We start from the raw sequence: 19,769 nt of genomic DNA, 5'->3' as shown, positions 1-19,769 counted from the left end.
ATTTAGGCTAAACGAACCGAATTAATTTAAGGCTACTAAAATAAACGTTATTATCTACTTCAGACAACTGTTTTGAGAGCGAATATTATAGGCTAGTCAAGACCTTGTCCGGTGTGAAGTTGTCTCTCCTTCAGTGTTGTTTTCAGTATTCGATTATTCCCCCAAAAGAGAAGGTAATAATGGCCCCAATAATAACAAATAATAATAATAATAATAATAATCATCATCATCATCATCTCTATACATAAGATACTTTTTTTTATCGAAAATCAAAAGTAAGAAACTTTTTATTTACAATATTTTCAGTGCAAATAATTATTGACAAACATATAATACAACAATATTTATCAACGCTTCCACAGTAAATTACATGTAACATTGTGTCATGTTTTGGGATTTCAGGACGCGTAATAAGTGGTTCAGATTAAAATTCACAACACAATATTTCCTTCAGTTGAGGAAAAAGTCATGCACATCGCCTAATACTGACTGACAGAGCTGAAAGATGGAGGGAGTCATAATATCCCATACACGCTGTACAGTCTCCTACTGGCCCTCCACTTTAGGACAACTCCGCTCTGTATATCCATTTATCAAAAGAATATTTATATTAAATTATAAATTTTACATTTAAAAAATAACATTTGACTGTGCACTCATATCAACATTTGCGATGATGGCACAGTTTCTGTAAGGGCACCGACTGAGTTCGCCTCCTCGGTACTCACAGGGATGGCCCCGGTCATTATCACTCTAGTCTTGTTGTGCTCAGAAATGTCCATGTCACTCTTGTCCTCCTGTCCGTCCTCGAAATCGGACTCGCTTGCTTCGCTCTCACACTCGGACTCTTCCGGCTCCTTGGGTTCGGCCTCTGTCAGTGACTTGTCCGGTGTCTCCTTCTCCTTATCCTTCTGTGCCTGGGCTTCTTTCGAATGCCTCCACTTCATGCGCCTGTTCTGGAACCACACTTTGACCTGCGGAGAAAGTGCACGAGCTTGTTTAGACGTCGTCGGCCTGAGCCTGTTACTCGCCAACATGTTGACAATGAAATATGCTTCATAGAAATATGACCCATAGAGAGACATAATGAAGAGCATCAAGGCCAGCCTCTACACAACACAACAAGATCTTCTTGATAAGGAAATCATAGTCTACATTTCTGAACGAATAACTTTATAGTAGCCTAGGTAGGCTACAATGAAGTCAAAGTAGAATAAAAAAAAAAATTATGGGCATACTTAGCGTAAAGGTGGTCCTAGCCTACAAGAACAATACAAATAATAATTAAACATCAGCTATATATTATATTTGTATTGCTTAACCCCAATGTGGTTAGGTAAGACAATGACCTTTATCCGTTTGCAATAACTTTATAATGACTGTTGCAACTTCCTTTTTAAAATATTTGTGCAACTTTATCTCGACCTGCAAATTGCATGGTGACGCAAATCCGCCCCTATGCTCATAATAAACAGAGGAAATCTATTCCCATCTAAAACGAAAAGACAATAACTTCAGAGGGCATACTTCATCGGTATTCGAGACTCACACACAATAATTCGTTGTAATCGACTTTCATTTGCTTAGAAGTTCTCCATTGCGCAATTGTGCAGTTGCCTACTGGGCTATATTACCGGGTGTGTCCTCTGAGTGGAGGCTTCCTGTCGTAGCAACACAAGGCCAAGTTTGATTGTTTTACACTATTATGTCTTTCCATCTCAAGAATCAACGATTCTATAAAATAACTCCAGATTTGCATGGTCTATGCTTAAACATGGTTGATTGAATTGGCCTGCTTGTCCATAACGTGCACGTATCTTACCTGTGCGTCTGTTAGGCCAAGCATTGCAGCCAGTTGTTTTCTGTCGGGTTTGGTGACGTATTTCTGTATTTCGAATCGTTTCTCAAGCCCTTTTCTTTGCAGGTTGGAGAAGACGGCGCGCGACCAGGACCTCTTCCTTTTGTACGTCTGTGGCATCGTGTCTTTAGTAAGGACAGCATATGGACCTGTATAAACAAAGGGACATAAAGGTTGAGCAATGTTATTTATTCGTTCAAATTTCAAAGTGTAACGATATTTAGTAAATGATAAGGGGCTATCCTAGAAAAGTGGTCAAGCCATCAAAATCCCAAATTATATTAATCAGAAATACAACAACAACAACAGAAGATAGGCCTAAGGTTTAAAAGCAAAGTCTGAATATGAAAGGCTATGTAAAAAAATATTGTTCGAATCCTTAAATGCGCTGTGTGCGTAAAAGGCCATTTGAAATATGCGGACGGCTACACTACCTGGAAAGGTGTCCTGAAACTGATGCTGCCCTGATTGCCTGGCGCTGTTTAGTGAGCTCATCATGGAGGAAGCGTCGCTCATCCCCGGGTCTATGGATGCGAAGTACTGGCTCGCTGGCTGGATCCCTGACTGACGGTTCGAGCTAACAATGGACGTGAGATCTGTCACAGGGCGAGAGATAAGTAAGAAATTACCGCAACGTATACACGAGTATTCAACGCTGAAACTTTTCAGCTAAAAATGAACTTTTGTGTGCGACTCTGAATTTTGTCTGAAGCTAAAGAGTTCCTAGTTTTATAATGTGGCAGCTGTGGAAGCTTGTATATTCATATTGAGATTTTCTATGAGTGCTTGAAGGATAAAGTACGTGTTGCCACAGTGGTTTTGGTGTCTTCAAGGTCAGTACTTTATAAACGTATACTTAAGTCAATATAGCCATCTTACAAAAAAGTGCCTTTAAAACATAATGGCATTCTTGAATGCTTTCTTTGGCAGTTAGAGAACCTTGAGCATACCTCTTAAAGACGATATGTCTTTTGTTTTGGGGTCGAAGTCTGTTGACAATATCCGATCGATTCCGAACTTGAGGTCCTTGCTTGAAGGTGGGGGAGCTTGTTGGGAGCTGAGACTCGTTCTAGATATCGAAGTTAAGTGTATTCCGTGTCTGTGATATGGAGACCCGGGGTTCACTCTCCCACCGTAGATCGACTGCTCTGGCCCCACCGGTGAAGGACGCAATGGCGATCCAGAGGCGTGAACCTGAGAACGGTGTCCCATATGAGCCATGAGGGCCGAGGATCCCGGGATGTTCTCAGCATCCCCGACCTGCAAAATGTCAGCAATGCAAAAGGAGGGCTTCTTCATTGTATCCATAGCGAAACCACCAGCGCAATAAGCAGACCAAAGACTAAAATTTGATGCGTAAAACGGGTTGAGTCCGGTCGTATACATCCTTAACTCGTAATGTTGCCTCTCGGTTTATCAGAAACTAAAATACAACAACAAATTCGGAATGCAACGTTTAGTTAAGTGTAGTCAGAGTAAGCTGCCGTCTTTATGTAAGTGCCAGAAATCTCTATCAAACAACTATGAAATGTTAGTCTTTGGTCTAAGTACTTCCACAGTGAAGTTTCTCCTCTGACACTGATTGGTTGCTTTCTAGCCAATAGAAGTTTGGTCTCGAACACCGAAACACCCCCTTGTGATGGAGATACGCAGAGTTAAGTGTTGCTAATGACAGTGACATGCTCGTTGACTTCTTGAATATCTTCATAAACATTTTCAACCGCAGCCACCGACAACATCATCATCTTCGTCACCATCTTCATCGTCTTCATGGATAGCAGCAGCAACAACAACAACAATAAATGCAAGTGCAATATGAACATGTAAAAATATATCTTATACTTATGTAATGTAATGTAATAGTAATGTAACAATCATGTCTATTCTTGCACTTGGCTTTTAGACATTCGGCTTTGTTTCTGAATAAGTAAAAAAAAAACGTTCATAAAAATCTGATGTCTAGGCTGTAGGCCTATAAATGGAATCATATGTTCATATTATTTTCTGCTAAACATTAGGGTGGTTCGGTTGGGTTTGTGTCGTTCAAATGGAAAAACAACTGACTTTTAAACGATGTAGCCTCCAAAAACTTAACACGGACAATAAATAAGACCGTATTAGAAAAATATCTCACATTTTTTGGCCATAGGCTCATTTAATTTCAGGCAATATCGTCAATCGAACATCTTAAATACATCTGGGTTACAAGCTAATTTAAGAGAAGTAACGTGATCTACATGGTATAGGCAGCTAGAGTGCAGGAAACTAGAGAGTTTCTATTAGAATTCAGGTCATCCTGTTTTTGATGGGCTGTGATTCGTGCTAAATGAGCCTGTTAGATTTGTCCCAAAATAGAACCTGTTTTAGTATTTTAGGATACAAGCGAAATCCTTATTTCTTCCGGAGCAGAGGGGGGAAACTTTATAATGACTGTTGTAACTTCCTTTTTAAAATATTTGTGCAACTTTATCTCGACCTGCAAATTGCATGGTGACGCAAATCCGCCCCTATGCTCATAATAAACAGAGGAAATCTATTCCCATCTAAAACGAAAAGACAATAACTTCAGAGGCCATACTTCATCCGTATTCGAGACTCACACGTTTCTCACCGAGTAACGAACATAATGGGGGACTGATTATTATGACAATGACAAAATATCTAAGGGTAAATTAGATGTTATTATTATGGTAAACTGGGAATATAATAGTTGTAATATTCGATAGGTAATAATAGCCTAATAATAATAATACAAAATAATAAACAACAACAACAACAATAATAATAATACTTTACTTTGAATAATGAACAATCATATTCATATTGATAATAATGAATAATAACATACTTTACTTTCTTATTATAATATACAAATATTTTACTCATGGCTACAATTTAGTAGTGTGTGTGTGTGGCCTACACATTCGATTGCTAACTTCCAAATTCCCACATCACATAGGCCCATGCATGCAATGTTTAACCCATTGTCATTACGTGCGCGTCTCATCCTCCTACTGCATTCATTAGACTTGATTCATTCCCGGAAGAAACTATGACCCTGGCCTGACTGCCTCCCGTCACGGTGTTTTCGAGTGACACTTTTCAGGTTAAAATTAGAAATGAAATGTAACGTTTACCCTAGATCATGCAGTCAACACAATCCAGGGAAAAGGATGTAGCAGAGGCACAGCGGGATAGCAAGCCTCAGTTATTTCAGGTGCTGATGAGCCTTCAGAAGGAAGCATTCGTGGGTGGATTGGCCATCTGGCAATTCTGGCAAATGCCAGAAGGACCATCTTTTATTGGGGTGGGCTGGTCGAAATATATATATATATATATATATATATATATATATATATACATACTGAACAAAAATATAAACACAACATGTAAAGTGTTGGTCCCATGTTTCATGAGCTGAAATAACAGATCCCAGAAATTTTCCATACACACAAAAAGCTTATTTCTCTCAAATTTTGTGAACTAATTTGTTTACATTCCTGTTAGTGTGCATTTCTCCTTTGCCAACATAATTCATCCACCTGACAGGTGTGGCATATCAAGAAGCCGATTAAACAGCATGATTATTACACAGGTGCACCTTGTGCTGGGGACAATATAAGGGCACTCTAAAATGTGCAGTTTTGTCACACAACACAATGCCACTGATGTTTCAAGTTTTTAGGAAGCATGCAATTGGTATGCTTACAGCAGGAATATCCACCAGAGCTGTTGCCAGACAATTGAATGTTAATTTCTCTACCGTAAGCCGCCTCCAACATCGTTTCAGAGAACTCGGCAGTACGTCCAACCGGCCTCACAACCGCAGACCACGTGTATGGCGTCATGTGGGCGAGCAGAGTGCCCCATGGTGGCGGTGGGTTTTGGTAATGGCAGGCATAAACTACGGACAACAAACACAATTTCATTTTATCGATGGCAATTTGAATGCACAGAAATACCGTGACGAGATCCTGAGGCCCATTGTGTGGCCCATTTCATTTAAGGTATCTATGACCAACAGATGCATATCTGTATTCCCAGTCGTGAAATCCATAGATTAGGGCCTAATAGAATTATTTCAATTGACTGATTTCCTCATATGAACAGTAACTCAGTAAAATCTTTGCAATTGTTGCCTGTTGCATTTATATTTTTGTTCAGTATATTTTAAATGGCCCTGTTTTTTTAATGAATTGTGCACAATTTCTCTGTTGCCATAATAATCTATATTGAGCATTTGGCTGACCAAGATGGGCCGTCCCGGTTTTCTGATTGGCTGAGCTGAGGTGGCGCAAATTCACATTCATAGTCAAACGCGCATCATCAAAGAAAGTGAGACCTGCTCTGACTCTCACTCAGTCAGAACAGAAAATCGTGGATCATAAAAAAAAACGGAAAGGTGGTGCCGAAAAAGTTAGAGAGTAAAAAAAAAAAAAATAAAAAGGCTCTTGAGGCCTTTGCTGCTAAAGGTCTGAAATTAACCGACATATTTGCTAAAAGTTCTGCTGGTCCGAGTGCTGTGTCTGTGTCTGTGAGAAATGACAGACGAGCTGTCGAGGTAGGGAGAAAAAATAGATAGACACACTAAAGACACACTGACACAGATCATGTAGCCTACTGCTGCAAGTTAGGCCTAATATTTTGGCCTCATATTGTATGAAATGGTAGGCTAATTAGGGAAGGGGGGAATTCATTCGGGTGAACATTTAGACACTAGGCTACTTGCAATATAGCCTAACACTTCGTTAGATTGGCTTTTATAACACATAGAGTAAGGCAATAGCCATCTACTAGTCATTTATACAGCGCTTTTTATTAAACACAAGTCATCATGTATTACAATAAAACATTGAATAAATGCATAAATGCTAAATAATCCTAATGAATCCGTTAAAGGTGAAGTCGGGGGCTGTCTGTGGTTAAAGGTGAAGTCGGGGGCTGTCTGTGGTTAAAGGTGAAGTCGGGGGCTGTCTGTGTATTTTAATTATTGATCTATGTTTAGGCTATTTGCTTAACTTCTAAATGTGTCTCTTCAGGCAGCAAGGCAACTAGGGTTTTTGAACTGTAGCAGAGAATGGTCGTACCTGACCTCGCCTCCTCCCGCCTGCCTTCCATCTTTGAGGACATGTATTTCCATTGTTAGAGCGGTCACTCGACTTGCCAATATAACATATCATATTTGACTTCAGTGACTAGGGACTCTGGTGTCAGATTACATTACATATCTACCGCTATTGGAGACTGGAAAGTCCCGCCTAAAATACAATTCTCTCATCGGAGGGCCCGTTACTGCTTTGCGGAAGGATACGCATACGCGACACAGTTAAACGAAGCACAACATTGGAAATCTATTATGCATTGATTTAGTGATTTTCTTCTTTGTCTGAAAAATGTGTGTTTATTCATTCACAACTAGGATGTTGCTGGGCCCAGTACAGGCAGTGTGGTCTCCTCATCTTCCGGTCCAAGTAATGCTAGACGCAGCACAGACAGTTGCAGCAGAGCCAACTGTAGTGGAGGTAGGAAGACAACACAGTGAGCGAGACACAATCTCTCTCTCTCTCTCTCTCTCTCTCTCTCTCTCTCTCACAGTCAATACTGCTGCAACTATTTACTTTAATGCACATCCCATCCCATATTCTGTAGTATTCATAGTATATTCTGCATATTCCTGTTGTGTATATATTCGTATTAGCCTTCCTACTGCAATATGTTTTTATTACTTGGTTGCATACACTACCGTTCAAAAGTTTGGGGTCACTTAGAAATGTCCTTGTTTTCGAAAGAAATTCAATTTTTTTTGTCCATTAAAATAACATCAAATTGATCAGAAATACAGTGAAGACATTATTAATGTTGTAAATGGCTATTGTAGCTGGAAACAGCTGATTTTTAATGGAATATCTACATAGGCGTACAGAGGCCCATTATCAGCAACCATCAGTCCTGTGTTCCAATGGCACGTTGTGTTTGCTAATCCAAGTTTATCATTTTAAAAGGCTAATTGATCATTAGAAAAATCCTTTGCAATTATGTTAGCACAGCTGAAAACTGTTGTGCTGATTAAAGAAGCAATAAAACTGGCCTTCTTGAGACTAGTTGAGTATCTGGAGCATCAGCAATTGTGGTTTCGAATACAGGCTCAAAATGGCCAGAAACAAAGAAAAAGCCATATCTCAGACTGGCCAATAAAAATAAAAGATTAAGATGGGCAAAAGAACACAGACACTCTGCCTAGAAGGTCAGCATCCCGGAGTCGCCTCTTCACTGTTGATTTTGAGACTGGTGTTTTGTGGGTACTATTTAATGAAGCTGCCAGTTGAGGACCAGTGAGATATCTGTTTCTCAAACTAGACACTATAATGTATTTGTCCTCTTGCTCAGTTGTGCACCAGGGCCTCCCACTCCTCTTTCTATTCTGGTTAGAGCCAGTTTGCGCTGTTCTGTGAAGGGAGTAGTACACAACAATGTCTACACTGTATTTCTGATCAAGTTGATGTTATTTTAATGGACAAAAAAATTGCTTTTCTTTCGAAAACAAGGACATTTCTAAGTGACCCCAAACTTTTGAACGGTAGTGTGATATATATATATATATATATATATATATATACACACAGTGCATTCGGAAAGTATTCAGACCCCTTGACTTTTTCCACATTTTGTTGAGTTACAGCCTTATTCTAAAATTGATCAAATCGTTTTTTCCCCCTCATCAATCTACACACAACACCCCATAATGACAAAGCAAAAACAAATTCATATTTTTTTAAAACACAGAAATATTACATTTACATAAGTATTAACAGCCTTTACTTAGGACTTTGTTGAAGCACCTTTGTCAGCGATTACAGCCTCAAGTCTTCTTGGATATGACGCTACAAGCTTGGCACACCTGTATTTGGGGAGTTTCTCCCATTCTTCTCTGCAGATCCTCTCAAGCGCTGTCAGGTTGGATGGGGAGCGTCGTTGCACAGCTATTTTCAGGTCTCTCTAGAAATGTTCGACCGGGTTCAAGTCCGGGCTCTGGCTGAGCCACTCAAGGACATTCAGAGACTTGTCCCGAAGCCACTCCTGCGTTGTCTTGGCTGTGTGCTTAGGGTCATTGTCCTGTTGGAAGGTGAACCTTCACCCCAGTCTGAGGTCCTGAGCACTCTGGAGCAGGTTTTCATCACGGATCTCTCTATACTTTGCTCCGTTCATCTTTCCCTTGATCCTGACTAGTCTCCAATCCCTGCCGCTGAAAAACATCCCCAGAGCATGATGTTGCCACCACCATGCTTCACCGTAGGGATGGTGCCAGGTTTCCTCCAGACGTGATGCTTGGCATTCAGGCCAAAGAGTTCAATCTTGGTTTCATCAGACCAGAGAATCTTGTTTCTCATAGTCAGAGTCCTTTAGGTGCCTTTTGGCAAACTCCAAGCGGGCTGTCATGTGCCTTTTACTGAGGAGTGGCTTCCATCTGGCCACTCTACCATAAAGGCTTGATTGGCAGTGTGCTGCAGGGATGGTTGTCCTTCTGGAAGGTTCTTCCATCTCCACAGAGGAACTCTGGAGCTCTATCAGAGTGACAATCGGGTTCTTGGTCAACTCCCTGACGAAGGCCCTTCTCCCCCGATTGCTCAGTTTGGCCGGGCGGCCAGCTCTATTAAGAGTCTTGATGGTTCCAAACTTCTTCAATTTAAGAATGATAGAGGCCACTGTGTTCTTGAGGCCTTCAATGCTGCAGAAATGTTTTGGTACCCTTCGCAGATCTGTGTCTTGACACAATCCTGTCTCGGAGCTCTACGGACAATTCCTTTGACCTCATGGCTTGTTTTTTTCTCTGACATCAAATCAAATCAAATTTTATGGGCCACATGCGCCGAATACAACAGGTGCAGACATTGACAGTGAAATGCTTACTTACAGCCCTTAACCAACAGTGCATTTATTTTAAATAAAAAAGTAAAATAAAACAACAACAAAAAAGTGTTGAGAAAAAAAGAGCAGAAGTAAAATAAAATAACAGTAGGGAGGCTATATATACAGGGGGGTACCGGTGCAGAGTCAATGTGCGGGGGCACCGGCTAGTTGAGGTAGTTGAAGTAATATGTACATGTGGGTAGAGTTAAAGTGACTATGCATAAATAATTTACAGAGTAGCAGCAGTGTAAAAAGATGGGGTGGGGGGTGGGGGTGCAAATAGTCTGGGTAGCCATGATTAGCTGTTCAGGAGTCTTATGGCTTGGGGGTAGAAGCTGTTGAGAAGTCTTTTGGACCTAGACTTGGCACTCCGGTACCGCTTGCCGTGCGGTAGCAGAGAGAACAGTCTATGACTAGGGTGGCTGGAGTCTTTGAAAACTTTGAGGGCCTTCCTCTGACACCGCCTGGTATAGAGGTCCTGGATGGCAGGAAGCTTGGCCCCAGTGATGTACTGGGCCGTACGCACTACCCTCTGTAGTGCCTTGCGGTTGGAGGCCAAGCAGTTGCCATACCAGGCGGTGATGCAACCAGTCAGGAAGCTGTAGAATTTCTTGAGGATCTGAGAACCCATGCCAAATCTTTTCAGTCTCCTGAGGGGGAATAGGCTTTGTCGTGCCCTCTTCACGGCTGTCTTGGTGTGTTTGGACCATGATAGTTTGTTGGTGATGTGGACACCAAGGAACTTGAAGCTCTCAACCTGTTCCACTACAGCTCCGTCGATGAGAATGGGGGTGTGCTCAGTCCTCTTTTTTTTCTTGTAGTCCACAATCATCTCCTTTGTCTTGGTCACGTTGAGGGAGAGGTTGTTATCCTGGCACCACACGGCAAGGTCTCTGACCTCCTCCCTATAGGCTGTCTCATGCACTGTTAACTGTGGAACCTTATATAGACAGGTGTGTGCCTTTCCGAATCATGTCCAATCAATTGAATTTACCACAGGTGGACTCCAATTTACATTTACATTTACGTCATTTAGCAGACGCTCTTATCCAGTGCATACATTTTTTATAAATTTTTTATACTGGCCCCCCGTGGGAATCGAACCCACAACCCTGGAGTTGCAAACGCCATGCTCTAACAACTGAGCTACCTCCCTGCCGGCCATTCCCTCCCCTACCCTAGACAACGCTGGGCCAATTGTGCGCCGCCCCATTGGTCTCCCGGTTGCGGCCGGCTACGACAGAGCCTGGATTCGAACCAGGATCTCTAGTGGCACAGCTAGCACTGCGATGCAGTGCCTTAGACCACTGAGCCACTCGGGAGACCAATCAAGTTGTAGAAACATTTCAAGGATGATAAATGGAAACAGGATGCACCCGGGCTAAATTTCGAGTCTCATAGCAAAGGGTCTGAATACTTATGTAAATACATTTCTACAAACCTGTTTTCGCTTTGTCATTATGAGGTATTGTGTGTAGATTGATGAGGAAATTTTTTTATTTAATCCATTTTAGAATAAGACTGTAACGTAACAAAATGTGGAAAAAGTCAATGGGGTCTGAATACTTTCCGAATGCACACACACACACACACATATACATATATATATATATATATATATATATATATATATATATATATATATATATATATGTGTGTGTGTGTGTGTGTGTGTGTGTGTGTGTGTGTGTATGTATGTATGTATGTATGTATGTATGTATGTATGTATGTATGTATGTGTGTGTGTGTGTGTATTGCACTGTTAAGGAGAGCCCATGAGAACGTATTTCACTGAAACATTTACATCCTGTATTCTGGGCATGTGATCAATAGACTCACAGTGATGTGGGCTGGTGTGGCTAAAATGCTAGGACTGAATTTTTGTCCCAGTCCGCCCCTGTTAAAACATGAAGACAAGCTAAAGCATGTCAAAGCTCTGGAGTCTTTATTTTACCCTGTGGAATGTCATACAATAGTGCCATTTCATTGGTCAATTATTTCAAAGTGATTGAATATCAGGTTTGTCCAGTTGAAAATGGAAGTATGACCCATGACGTAGGCCTATACAGTGATTGTTTCAGTTCTAATATAATTGTTATTGCCTTTAGTTTTCAATTACATCAATGCAGGATTGTATTACAACACCATAACAAAATATGGGTGGCATAAAACCAATAACATTGTAATAGCATATTGTCAATTTATAAAAGGCATTGTGCTTTGCATTGGACTGTATCCTGGAAAGGTTGGTTGAGGCTGTCAGAACTTCCTTAGGCTACTGTATAAACAACTTGAATAAAAACAACGTTTGACAGCTACAGTACAGCTCACCATTGAGAGCCAGCATTCACTTCAAGCCTATTGTTATCGGTTGATTGCTCTGTGTGTATTTTTCAGGAAGCCTTATCAGACCTCAGGAAAGCTGAATGAGCGCCTCAGCCAACAACTCTCTCGGATCAAGAAGTTGGGAGGGACGCAAATTAAATAATTTCCATTATTAAACAGAGAATTATTACTCCCCTCTGGTAAAACTTAGACCTAGGCCAAGATTACTATTTCTGGCAATGTTTGTATCAGGAAGGAACTTTCACAGATTTAATGGGACCTGCGCCATTGTACATGGCCTTCTGTATGGCATGGTGCCATCATTTCCACAGCAAAAAAAAAAAAGTTAGGGAGTTATCCAAAGTGAATTGAAAACAGGATTGTCCCGTTTATATGACCCCAAATGTGGCTTTTATTATATTCAATAATATTTGAATCAGTTCTGTTCAATAGGCCCCCATGTTATGAGGGAAACCGGCTCTCCACATGTGTGAAAAGATCTAGAGACGTCTTTGAGGATTGTTTCAGGGTGTCTGTCCAGCCAATGGTGCAACAAACATCAATTGTCTGTGTTATGTCTGTGGTCCATATGCGTAATCCCATAAACTCTGTGGTAGGGGTGTGACACAGACTAGCACATCAAATACATCCCCACAATAGGCCTCTGTAGACTATTAGGACATAGACTCAACTATCCAGGTTTTTAATCTGATAGGGGAGAGCTCTTCATTTGTTCCTGTATGTGTGATGAGAACATCATCTAAATGCATCAGGACCCTTTGGGAGACTTTATTTTATTTTATGCTGGATATTTGGAGGCCTATCCATGTTGATCTGTTGCTAAGGGCCCGGCCAAGAGGAGAGGAGCTAGTTCCTCGGATACAGTGGCCTGGGAGCCCCAGCTGCCCATCAGTGGAGATGGGACTCATCACGCAGGAAACATAAACATCGAAATATCAAAATCCTTCCAGCGCTGATCATGGGAAAATATGGAAACCTCCTGGATTTTCCCCTACCCTTTAGGCCAGCAATCACCATCAGGAGAGTTCCACCCATATGGCTATCAGATTCAACTCCACAAACGTAAGCACAGGCTATAACTGTGACTGTCTCTGAATATGTCCACCACAGACAAGTGATTGTTACTCATTAATGCCACCTTGCGCCAATCTAAATGTGGAAAGGATATACAGTGCATTCGGAAAGTATTCAGACCCCTTGACTTTTTCCACATTTTGTTATGTTACAGCCATATTACTTATGGAAATGTGATATTTCTTTTTTTTTTTTTTATACATTTGCTAAAATGTCTAAAAACATGTTTTTGCTTTGTCATTATGGGGTATTGTGTGTAGATTGATGAGGTGGGGGGAACAATTGAGTCAACTTTAGAATAAGGCTGTAACTTAACAAAGTGTGGAAAAAGTCAAGGGGTCTGAATACTTTCCGAATGTGCTGTACTTCCATAGTTTATATAGATTAATAAGTCACAAACACATTTCATTTAATCCATATATGACGATTCAGAATGAGTAGTTACACATTTCAACGCACTCCTCCCAATTAAATATAATTGTCTACATGTTTCATTTCCCAACCTCTTTGAGAAAATAAAGTCCACAGACTTCTAATGCAAAAAACCAAAGCTGAATGTCTCCGCAGTTCTTGTGCTTTAAGGCCATATGTAACAGAAAATAAAAATGATTCACCAGAAGACATCATTACAATCACATTATTGAAAAGGAAGATCCTGAAAGGCTACAGTGTGGTCATAGAATGACACAGTTCTCCTGCGTTTCCCCCACACAAGAGGACGTAGATAAAGACATTAGGTGGTCATCAGATGGACATTAGGAGTGGTAGACTAACCACACTCTCCTCAGTCTGCCCTGTCCTTTAAACAATCGAAGGGCTTCTTTAATGGAAGCTTTTAAAAATGATGGTGTCCCACTGTCTGTACATTAACAACTTATGTGTTTACTTAAAAAACAGCCCTGGAGCAGATTAAAGTCGCTCCCCTCCGTGCCTCTTGTGACTGGTGCCTTTAAGGTCTTCCGATTACTCGCTGGGTCAATGTACACAGGGTTAAACCATGTTTGCTGAGTACTCTGGGGTCGCAGTGCTAAATAGGAGAGGAGACTAATGGAAACGCAAAAGGTCATCATAACAAACCATTACTGCTTCTTCTCTCCAGTATCCTGGCAGGCATCCCAGGAGGCCAAGAAGAGCAGAGGCACCGTGCACATAATGACGCCCATGTGACCGATGGCTCGGGTCGCACTCGGCAACCCTGCGCAAAAAAGAAAACTTCTCAATTTATAGACTCTCTTTAAGCACTGTCTGTGACTGCCAGTGATCAATTTTGCATGTGTTTACCACAACCCTTCACTATTGAGGAAAAGCAGAGCCTCTCAGTGCGGAGGAGATCTATACCCATGTCACACTGTCCCAGGGGCAGCGCTTGCTGCGTCAATTAATTGTAATAACACTGTGGAAACAAATGCGCAAATTATCGGGTGGGAATTCTAAACAGCAATGGAACCGGAGGCTGCAGAGTAGCAGGTGCTGACAGTATGTGGACACCCCTTCAAATGAGTGGATTTGACTATTTCAGCCACACCCGTTGCTGACAGGTGTATAAAATCGAGCACACCACCATGCAATCTCCATAGACAAACATTGGCAGTAGAATGACCCTGTACTGAAGAGCTCAGGGACTTTCAATGTGGCACATCATAGGGTGCCACCTTTCCAACAAGTCAGTTAATCAAATTTCTGCCCTGCTAGAGCTGCCCTGGTAAACTGTAAGTGCTGTTATTGTGAAGTGGAAATGTCTAGGAGAAACAACAGCTCAGCTGTGAAGTGGTAGGCCCCACAAGCTCACAGTACGGGACCACCGAGTTCTGAAGCACATATTGTGTAAAAATCGTCTGTCCTCGGTTGCAACACTTACTACCGAGTTCCAAACTCCCTCTGGAAGCAACGTTAGCACAAGAACTGTTCGTTGGGAGCTTCATGAAAAGGGTTTCCAATGGCGAGCAGCCGTACACAAGCCTAAGATCACCATGCGCAATGCCAAACATTGGCTGGAGTGGTGTAAAGCTCACCGCCATTGGACTCTGGAGCAGTGGAAACACGTTCTCTGGAGTGATGATTCACGCTTCACCATCTGGCAGTCCGACGGATAAATATGGGTTTGGCGGATGCCAGGAGAACGCTACCTGCCCTAATGCATAGTGCCAACTGTAAAGTTTGGTGGAAGAGGAATAATGGTTTGGGCTAGGCCCTTTTGTTCCAGTGAAGGGAAATCTTAATGCTACAGCATACAATGACATTCTAGATGATTCCGTGCTTCCAACGTTGTGGCAACAGTTTAGGGAAGGCCCTTTCCTGCCCCCGTGCACAAAGCGAGGTCCATATAGAAATGGTTTGTCAAGATCGGTGTGGAAAAACTTGACTGGCCTGCACAGAGACCTGACCTCAACCCCATCGAACACCTTTGGGATGAATTGGAAAGCCGACTGCGAGCCAGGCCTAATCGCCCAACATCAGTGCCCGACCTCACTAATGCTCTTGTGGCTGAATGGAAGCAAGTCCCAGCAGCAATGTTCCAACATCTAGTGGGAAACCTTCCCAGAAGAGTGGAGGCTGTTATAGCCCATGATTTTGGAATGAGATGTTCGACGAGCAGTTGTCCACATACTTCTGGCAATGTAGTGTATCTTAGACTAATGACTGACAGGCTCAATGTCTTATCATTTGAATGTATTAGAGACTTTTGTGTAGGGGTTTCATTAGAAGTGTGTGTGTGTGCGTGCATGATCGCGTGTGTGAGCGCGTGTGTGCCTCTAAATCTCACAGATTACTAGTTGGATAACGTTCGATATCTATAATAGGCCTGGAACATTACCTAGGCCTACTTATTTTAACTTCAGAAAATGATGTTGTTATAGCTCTCTAGCTGATTTGTGGTCGCTACCAAAACAATTAAATCAAGGTTATGATCGGGCGTGTTCTCACAAAGCGACATTTCACACCGCAGGTATCAACATGATGGATTCCAGTTTTGTCAACGCTCCAGAGCTGTCCAAACAGACCGTGTTTTATGACCTCTCTGAAAGTACAGCTGTCAGAAATTACGAATAGCCTAAATCGGAATTGTCATTAAAACAGAAACATCGTCTAAGCAATGACAAAATAAAATAATAACATAAATTGAACACTCATAATGGTTATTTTGTTTAATTTCCGAGTCGTCATTGCTTCTAAATCCACATAGGCCTAATTTAACCACGAATCTGGGTATTAATTTGACATAGGCCTAAATCAAATTGTATAGCGTCGAATATAGACTAAAGTAGCCTAGCCAATACCAAAAACATGAATAATGTTATTAATTTTGTGAGGAAGACAAGTAGCATACGTCCAATTTTTTCCTATATGCTCTAGTGCCTAGGCCTATATATTATCCTAACGTTTTGAAAAATTAATATAGGCCTGGACGTCTTTGGGTGGCAATAGTGATTTCTCTAATCAATAAATCTGTTTATCCTTTTTTTGTGGAGTTTTCATTATGGACGTCTGGACAGCTACAGAAGACGACAATGCACTTTCACTTATCAGGATCCCACTCCAGGGAGAAGAGGTCCCGAGGAGAACATCCATACATGAAGTTAAAAACACAACAGTCATAGTTTTCCACACTATCCCAAGCGTCTTATATTTCATGTACCTTTCAAAATATATTTTCTCGTGCCAGCCTAAAGGTCAATGGATTATGGACCATACATGTTTATTTGTTTTGTCATTTAGCAGACACTCTTATCCAGAGCGCCTTACAGGAGCAATTAAAAATCAAATCAAATCAAATGTTATTGGCCACATGCGCTGAATACAACAGGTGCAGACATTACAGTGAAATGCTTACTTACAGCCCTTAACCAACAGTGCATTTATTTTTAACAAAAAAGTAAAAATAAAACAACAACAAAAAAAGTGTTGCGAAAAAAAAGAGCAGAAGTAAAATAAAATAACAGTAGGGAGGCTATATATACACAGGGGGGTACCGGTGCAGAGTCAATGTGCGGGGGCACCGGCTAGTTGAGGTAGTTGAAGTAATATGTACATTTGGGTAGAGTTAAAGACTATGCACAAATAATTAACAGAGTAGCAGCAGCGTAAAAAGATGAGGTGGTGGGGCAGTGCAAATAGTCCGGGTAGCCATGATTAGCTGTTCAGGAGTCTTAGGGTTAAGTGCCTTGCTCAAGGGCACATTGACACGTTTTCACCTAGCCGGCTCTAGGATTCGAACCAGCGACCTTTCGGTTCCTGTCCCAACGCGGCCTCTTAACCGCTAGGCTACCTGCCGCCCCTATGCAGATACTACAGTAGCCTATTTTTTTATTATGCAAATAAGTTACTTTGGAGGCATGTGTGAAGCTACTTTGGTGCTATAAACACTAGTGCCTTGTGCATATCAGTAGTAATGTATTCATGCTAAATGAATAATACATAATTTAAAGTGATTATATTAACATTAAATGTGTTTATTGCTTGTCAAATAATTATTATTTCTAGAGACTATCGTTTCCAAAGAAGGGTTATTAAATTAAGGCTTTTGGGCAAGTAACCTATAGACAATAAAATTATAATATTTCATGTTAAGACAAAATTGTGCAATTATCCTACCAACAGATTTCAGGCCCACACACACACATTTAGAAAATGATATAACAATACTGAACAAAAATATAAACGCAACATGCAACAATTTTAAAGATTTTACTGAGTTCATATAAGGAAATCAGTCAATTGAAATGAATTCATTAGGCCCTAATCTATGGATTTCACATGACTGGGCTGTGGGTGCAGCCATGGGTGGGCCTTGGAGAGGCCCACCCACTTGGCAGCCAGGCCCACCCACTGTGGAGCCAGGCCCAGCAAATCAGAATGAGTTTTTCCCCACAAAAGGGCTTTATTACAGACAGAAATACTCCCCCCACCACCCCACCTCTGACTATCCCGCAGGTGAAGAAGCTGGATGTGGAGGTCCTGGGCTGCAGTTTCCTGGGCTGCCAAATTCTCTAAAACGACATTGGAGGCAGCTTATGGTAGAGAAATTAACAATCAATTATTTGGCAACAGCTCTGGTGGACGTTCATGCAGTCAGCATGCCAATTGCACACTCCCTCAAAACCTAAGACATCTGTGGCATTGTGTTGTGTGACAAAACTGCACATTTTAAAGTGGCCTTTTATTGTCCCCAGCACAAGGTGCACCTGTGTAATAATCATGCTGTTTAATCAGCTTCTTGATATGCCACACCTGTCAGGTGGATGGATTATCTTGGCAAAGGAGAAATGCTCACTAACAGGGATGTAAACAAATTTGTGCACAAAATGAGAGAAATAAGCTTTTTGTGTGTATGGAACATTTCTGGGATTTTTTATTTCAGCTCATGAAACATGGGACCAACACATTACATGTTGCGTTTATATTTTTGTTCAGTGTAAAAAAAACTTGAACATTGCCTTTATTAAAATGTTTATAAGGTGCAGTGTTGCCTGTGTAGACATAGCCTACCTGGTCATGATATGATACCCTACTTATCAACCATTTAGGCTACATTACTTAGATAATGGGATCAGCTAAACTATTATCACAGACCCTCTCCATTTTAATCAAACACACTACTTATTCACCGATTAGGCTTCAGTAGCTACTGCATCCTTCAAATTATAGGCTATATTCTAACACCACTCTTGAAATCTGATACATTTTTTGTCATAAAGCCGTCTGTTACGCACATTTTTTATTTATTTTAATGCGCTCAACTATGTGATCAGACATTCTGGTCCTCGTGCAGGTCCTTATTATAGCATAATAAACTCAATCCAAAGGTCAACTAACAAAATGCTGTCATCTAGTGGTGGTTCTTAGAAACAATCTGGCATCTAAAAAATTAAAATGATCACTTGACTGCTTTTACACAGGCACCGCAATACTGAGCTTTTGACCAATTATTGGCAAAAGAGCTAATCTGATTGGTCGAAATAAGATAATTGGGCTACCTGTGTAAACGCAGCCATAGTGACATAGGCCTATCTATCAGCGTTATGGCAGCGACTGTAGAATATTGCACATAAATAACGGAAAACATTGACAAAATGTCTGTCAGACTCAGATGCTGAGGGCGATGCAATAACATCTGTTAACCTCGGTTCAGTTATGTGTAGAAAAACATGCTATTTTCCACTAAATCATCACTGCGCTTCCCAACGACGTCTCAATCCGGTTTACACTTTGGGCTATGTTTAGTGCATTGAGTGTGAGCCAGTTTCGGGGGTCGAACAGGGTTCCCTCCCCATCAAAACTCCGCTATAGAGCCCATGGGACTCGTTCAATCCAGGAGCAGTGAGCATATTTTGGACCAGGCGCATCTCCGTTTAAACACGTAGGCCTAGGCTAATGCACAACATGCTTGTCAAGTGCGAATAATTTACAACAGGTGGGATTCATCCTGTTTCTTATCCCGATAAACAATCTATTTGTCTTTCCTCATAGCACAAGTTCAGCTGTGGTAAGAACGTTAAAGATTCAGCTGTCCACTTGTAACTTGACAGTCTGCTGAGGAACTGAACTACTCATTTTCGATTCAGTTTCGTTGTTCCATTTTAGG

At 41.3% G+C, this 19,769-nt stretch overlaps 1 protein-coding gene and 1 long non-coding RNA gene across 3 annotated transcripts; one reads left to right on the top strand and one right to left on the bottom strand.

The window, feature by feature from the left end:
- Positions 1-269: 269 nt before the first annotated feature.
- On the bottom strand, positions 270-3,423 carry LOC121552749 (H2.0-like homeobox protein). 2 transcript variants are annotated; one of them, XM_041865776.2, is made up of 4 exons: positions 2,809-3,423; positions 2,293-2,454; positions 1,823-2,007; positions 270-974 (listed from the first exon to the last, which is right to left on the bottom strand). In XM_041865776.2, the coding sequence occupies exons 1-4, from the start codon at positions 3,242-3,244 to the stop codon at positions 657-659; spliced, it is 1,101 nt and encodes a 366-aa protein (XP_041721710.2). In that variant the 5' UTR covers positions 3,245-3,423; the 3' UTR covers positions 270-656. The 2 variants fall into 2 exon arrangements, with proteins under 2 accessions (XP_041721710.2, XP_041721711.2); XM_041865777.2 differs by lacking the exon at positions 2,293-2,454 and having other exon boundaries at positions 2,809-3,420.
- Positions 3,424-7,283: 3,860 nt separating this feature from the next.
- Positions 7,284-13,013, top strand: LOC121552756. The gene is made up of 2 exons (XR_005997292.2): positions 7,284-7,380; positions 12,164-13,013. It is a non-coding gene; the product is annotated as an uncharacterized LOC121552756 (long non-coding RNA).
- The last annotated feature ends 6,756 nt before the right edge of the window (positions 13,014-19,769 follow it).

Source organism: Coregonus clupeaformis, chromosome 36, assembly GCF_020615455.1.
Source record: "Coregonus clupeaformis isolate EN_2021a chromosome 36, ASM2061545v1, whole genome shotgun sequence".
Lineage (NCBI taxonomy): Eukaryota > Metazoa > Chordata > Actinopteri > Salmoniformes > Salmonidae > Coregonus > Coregonus clupeaformis.
Note: the sequence above shows the minus strand (reverse complement) of the source record. Positions and strands in the feature narration are given on the sequence as shown.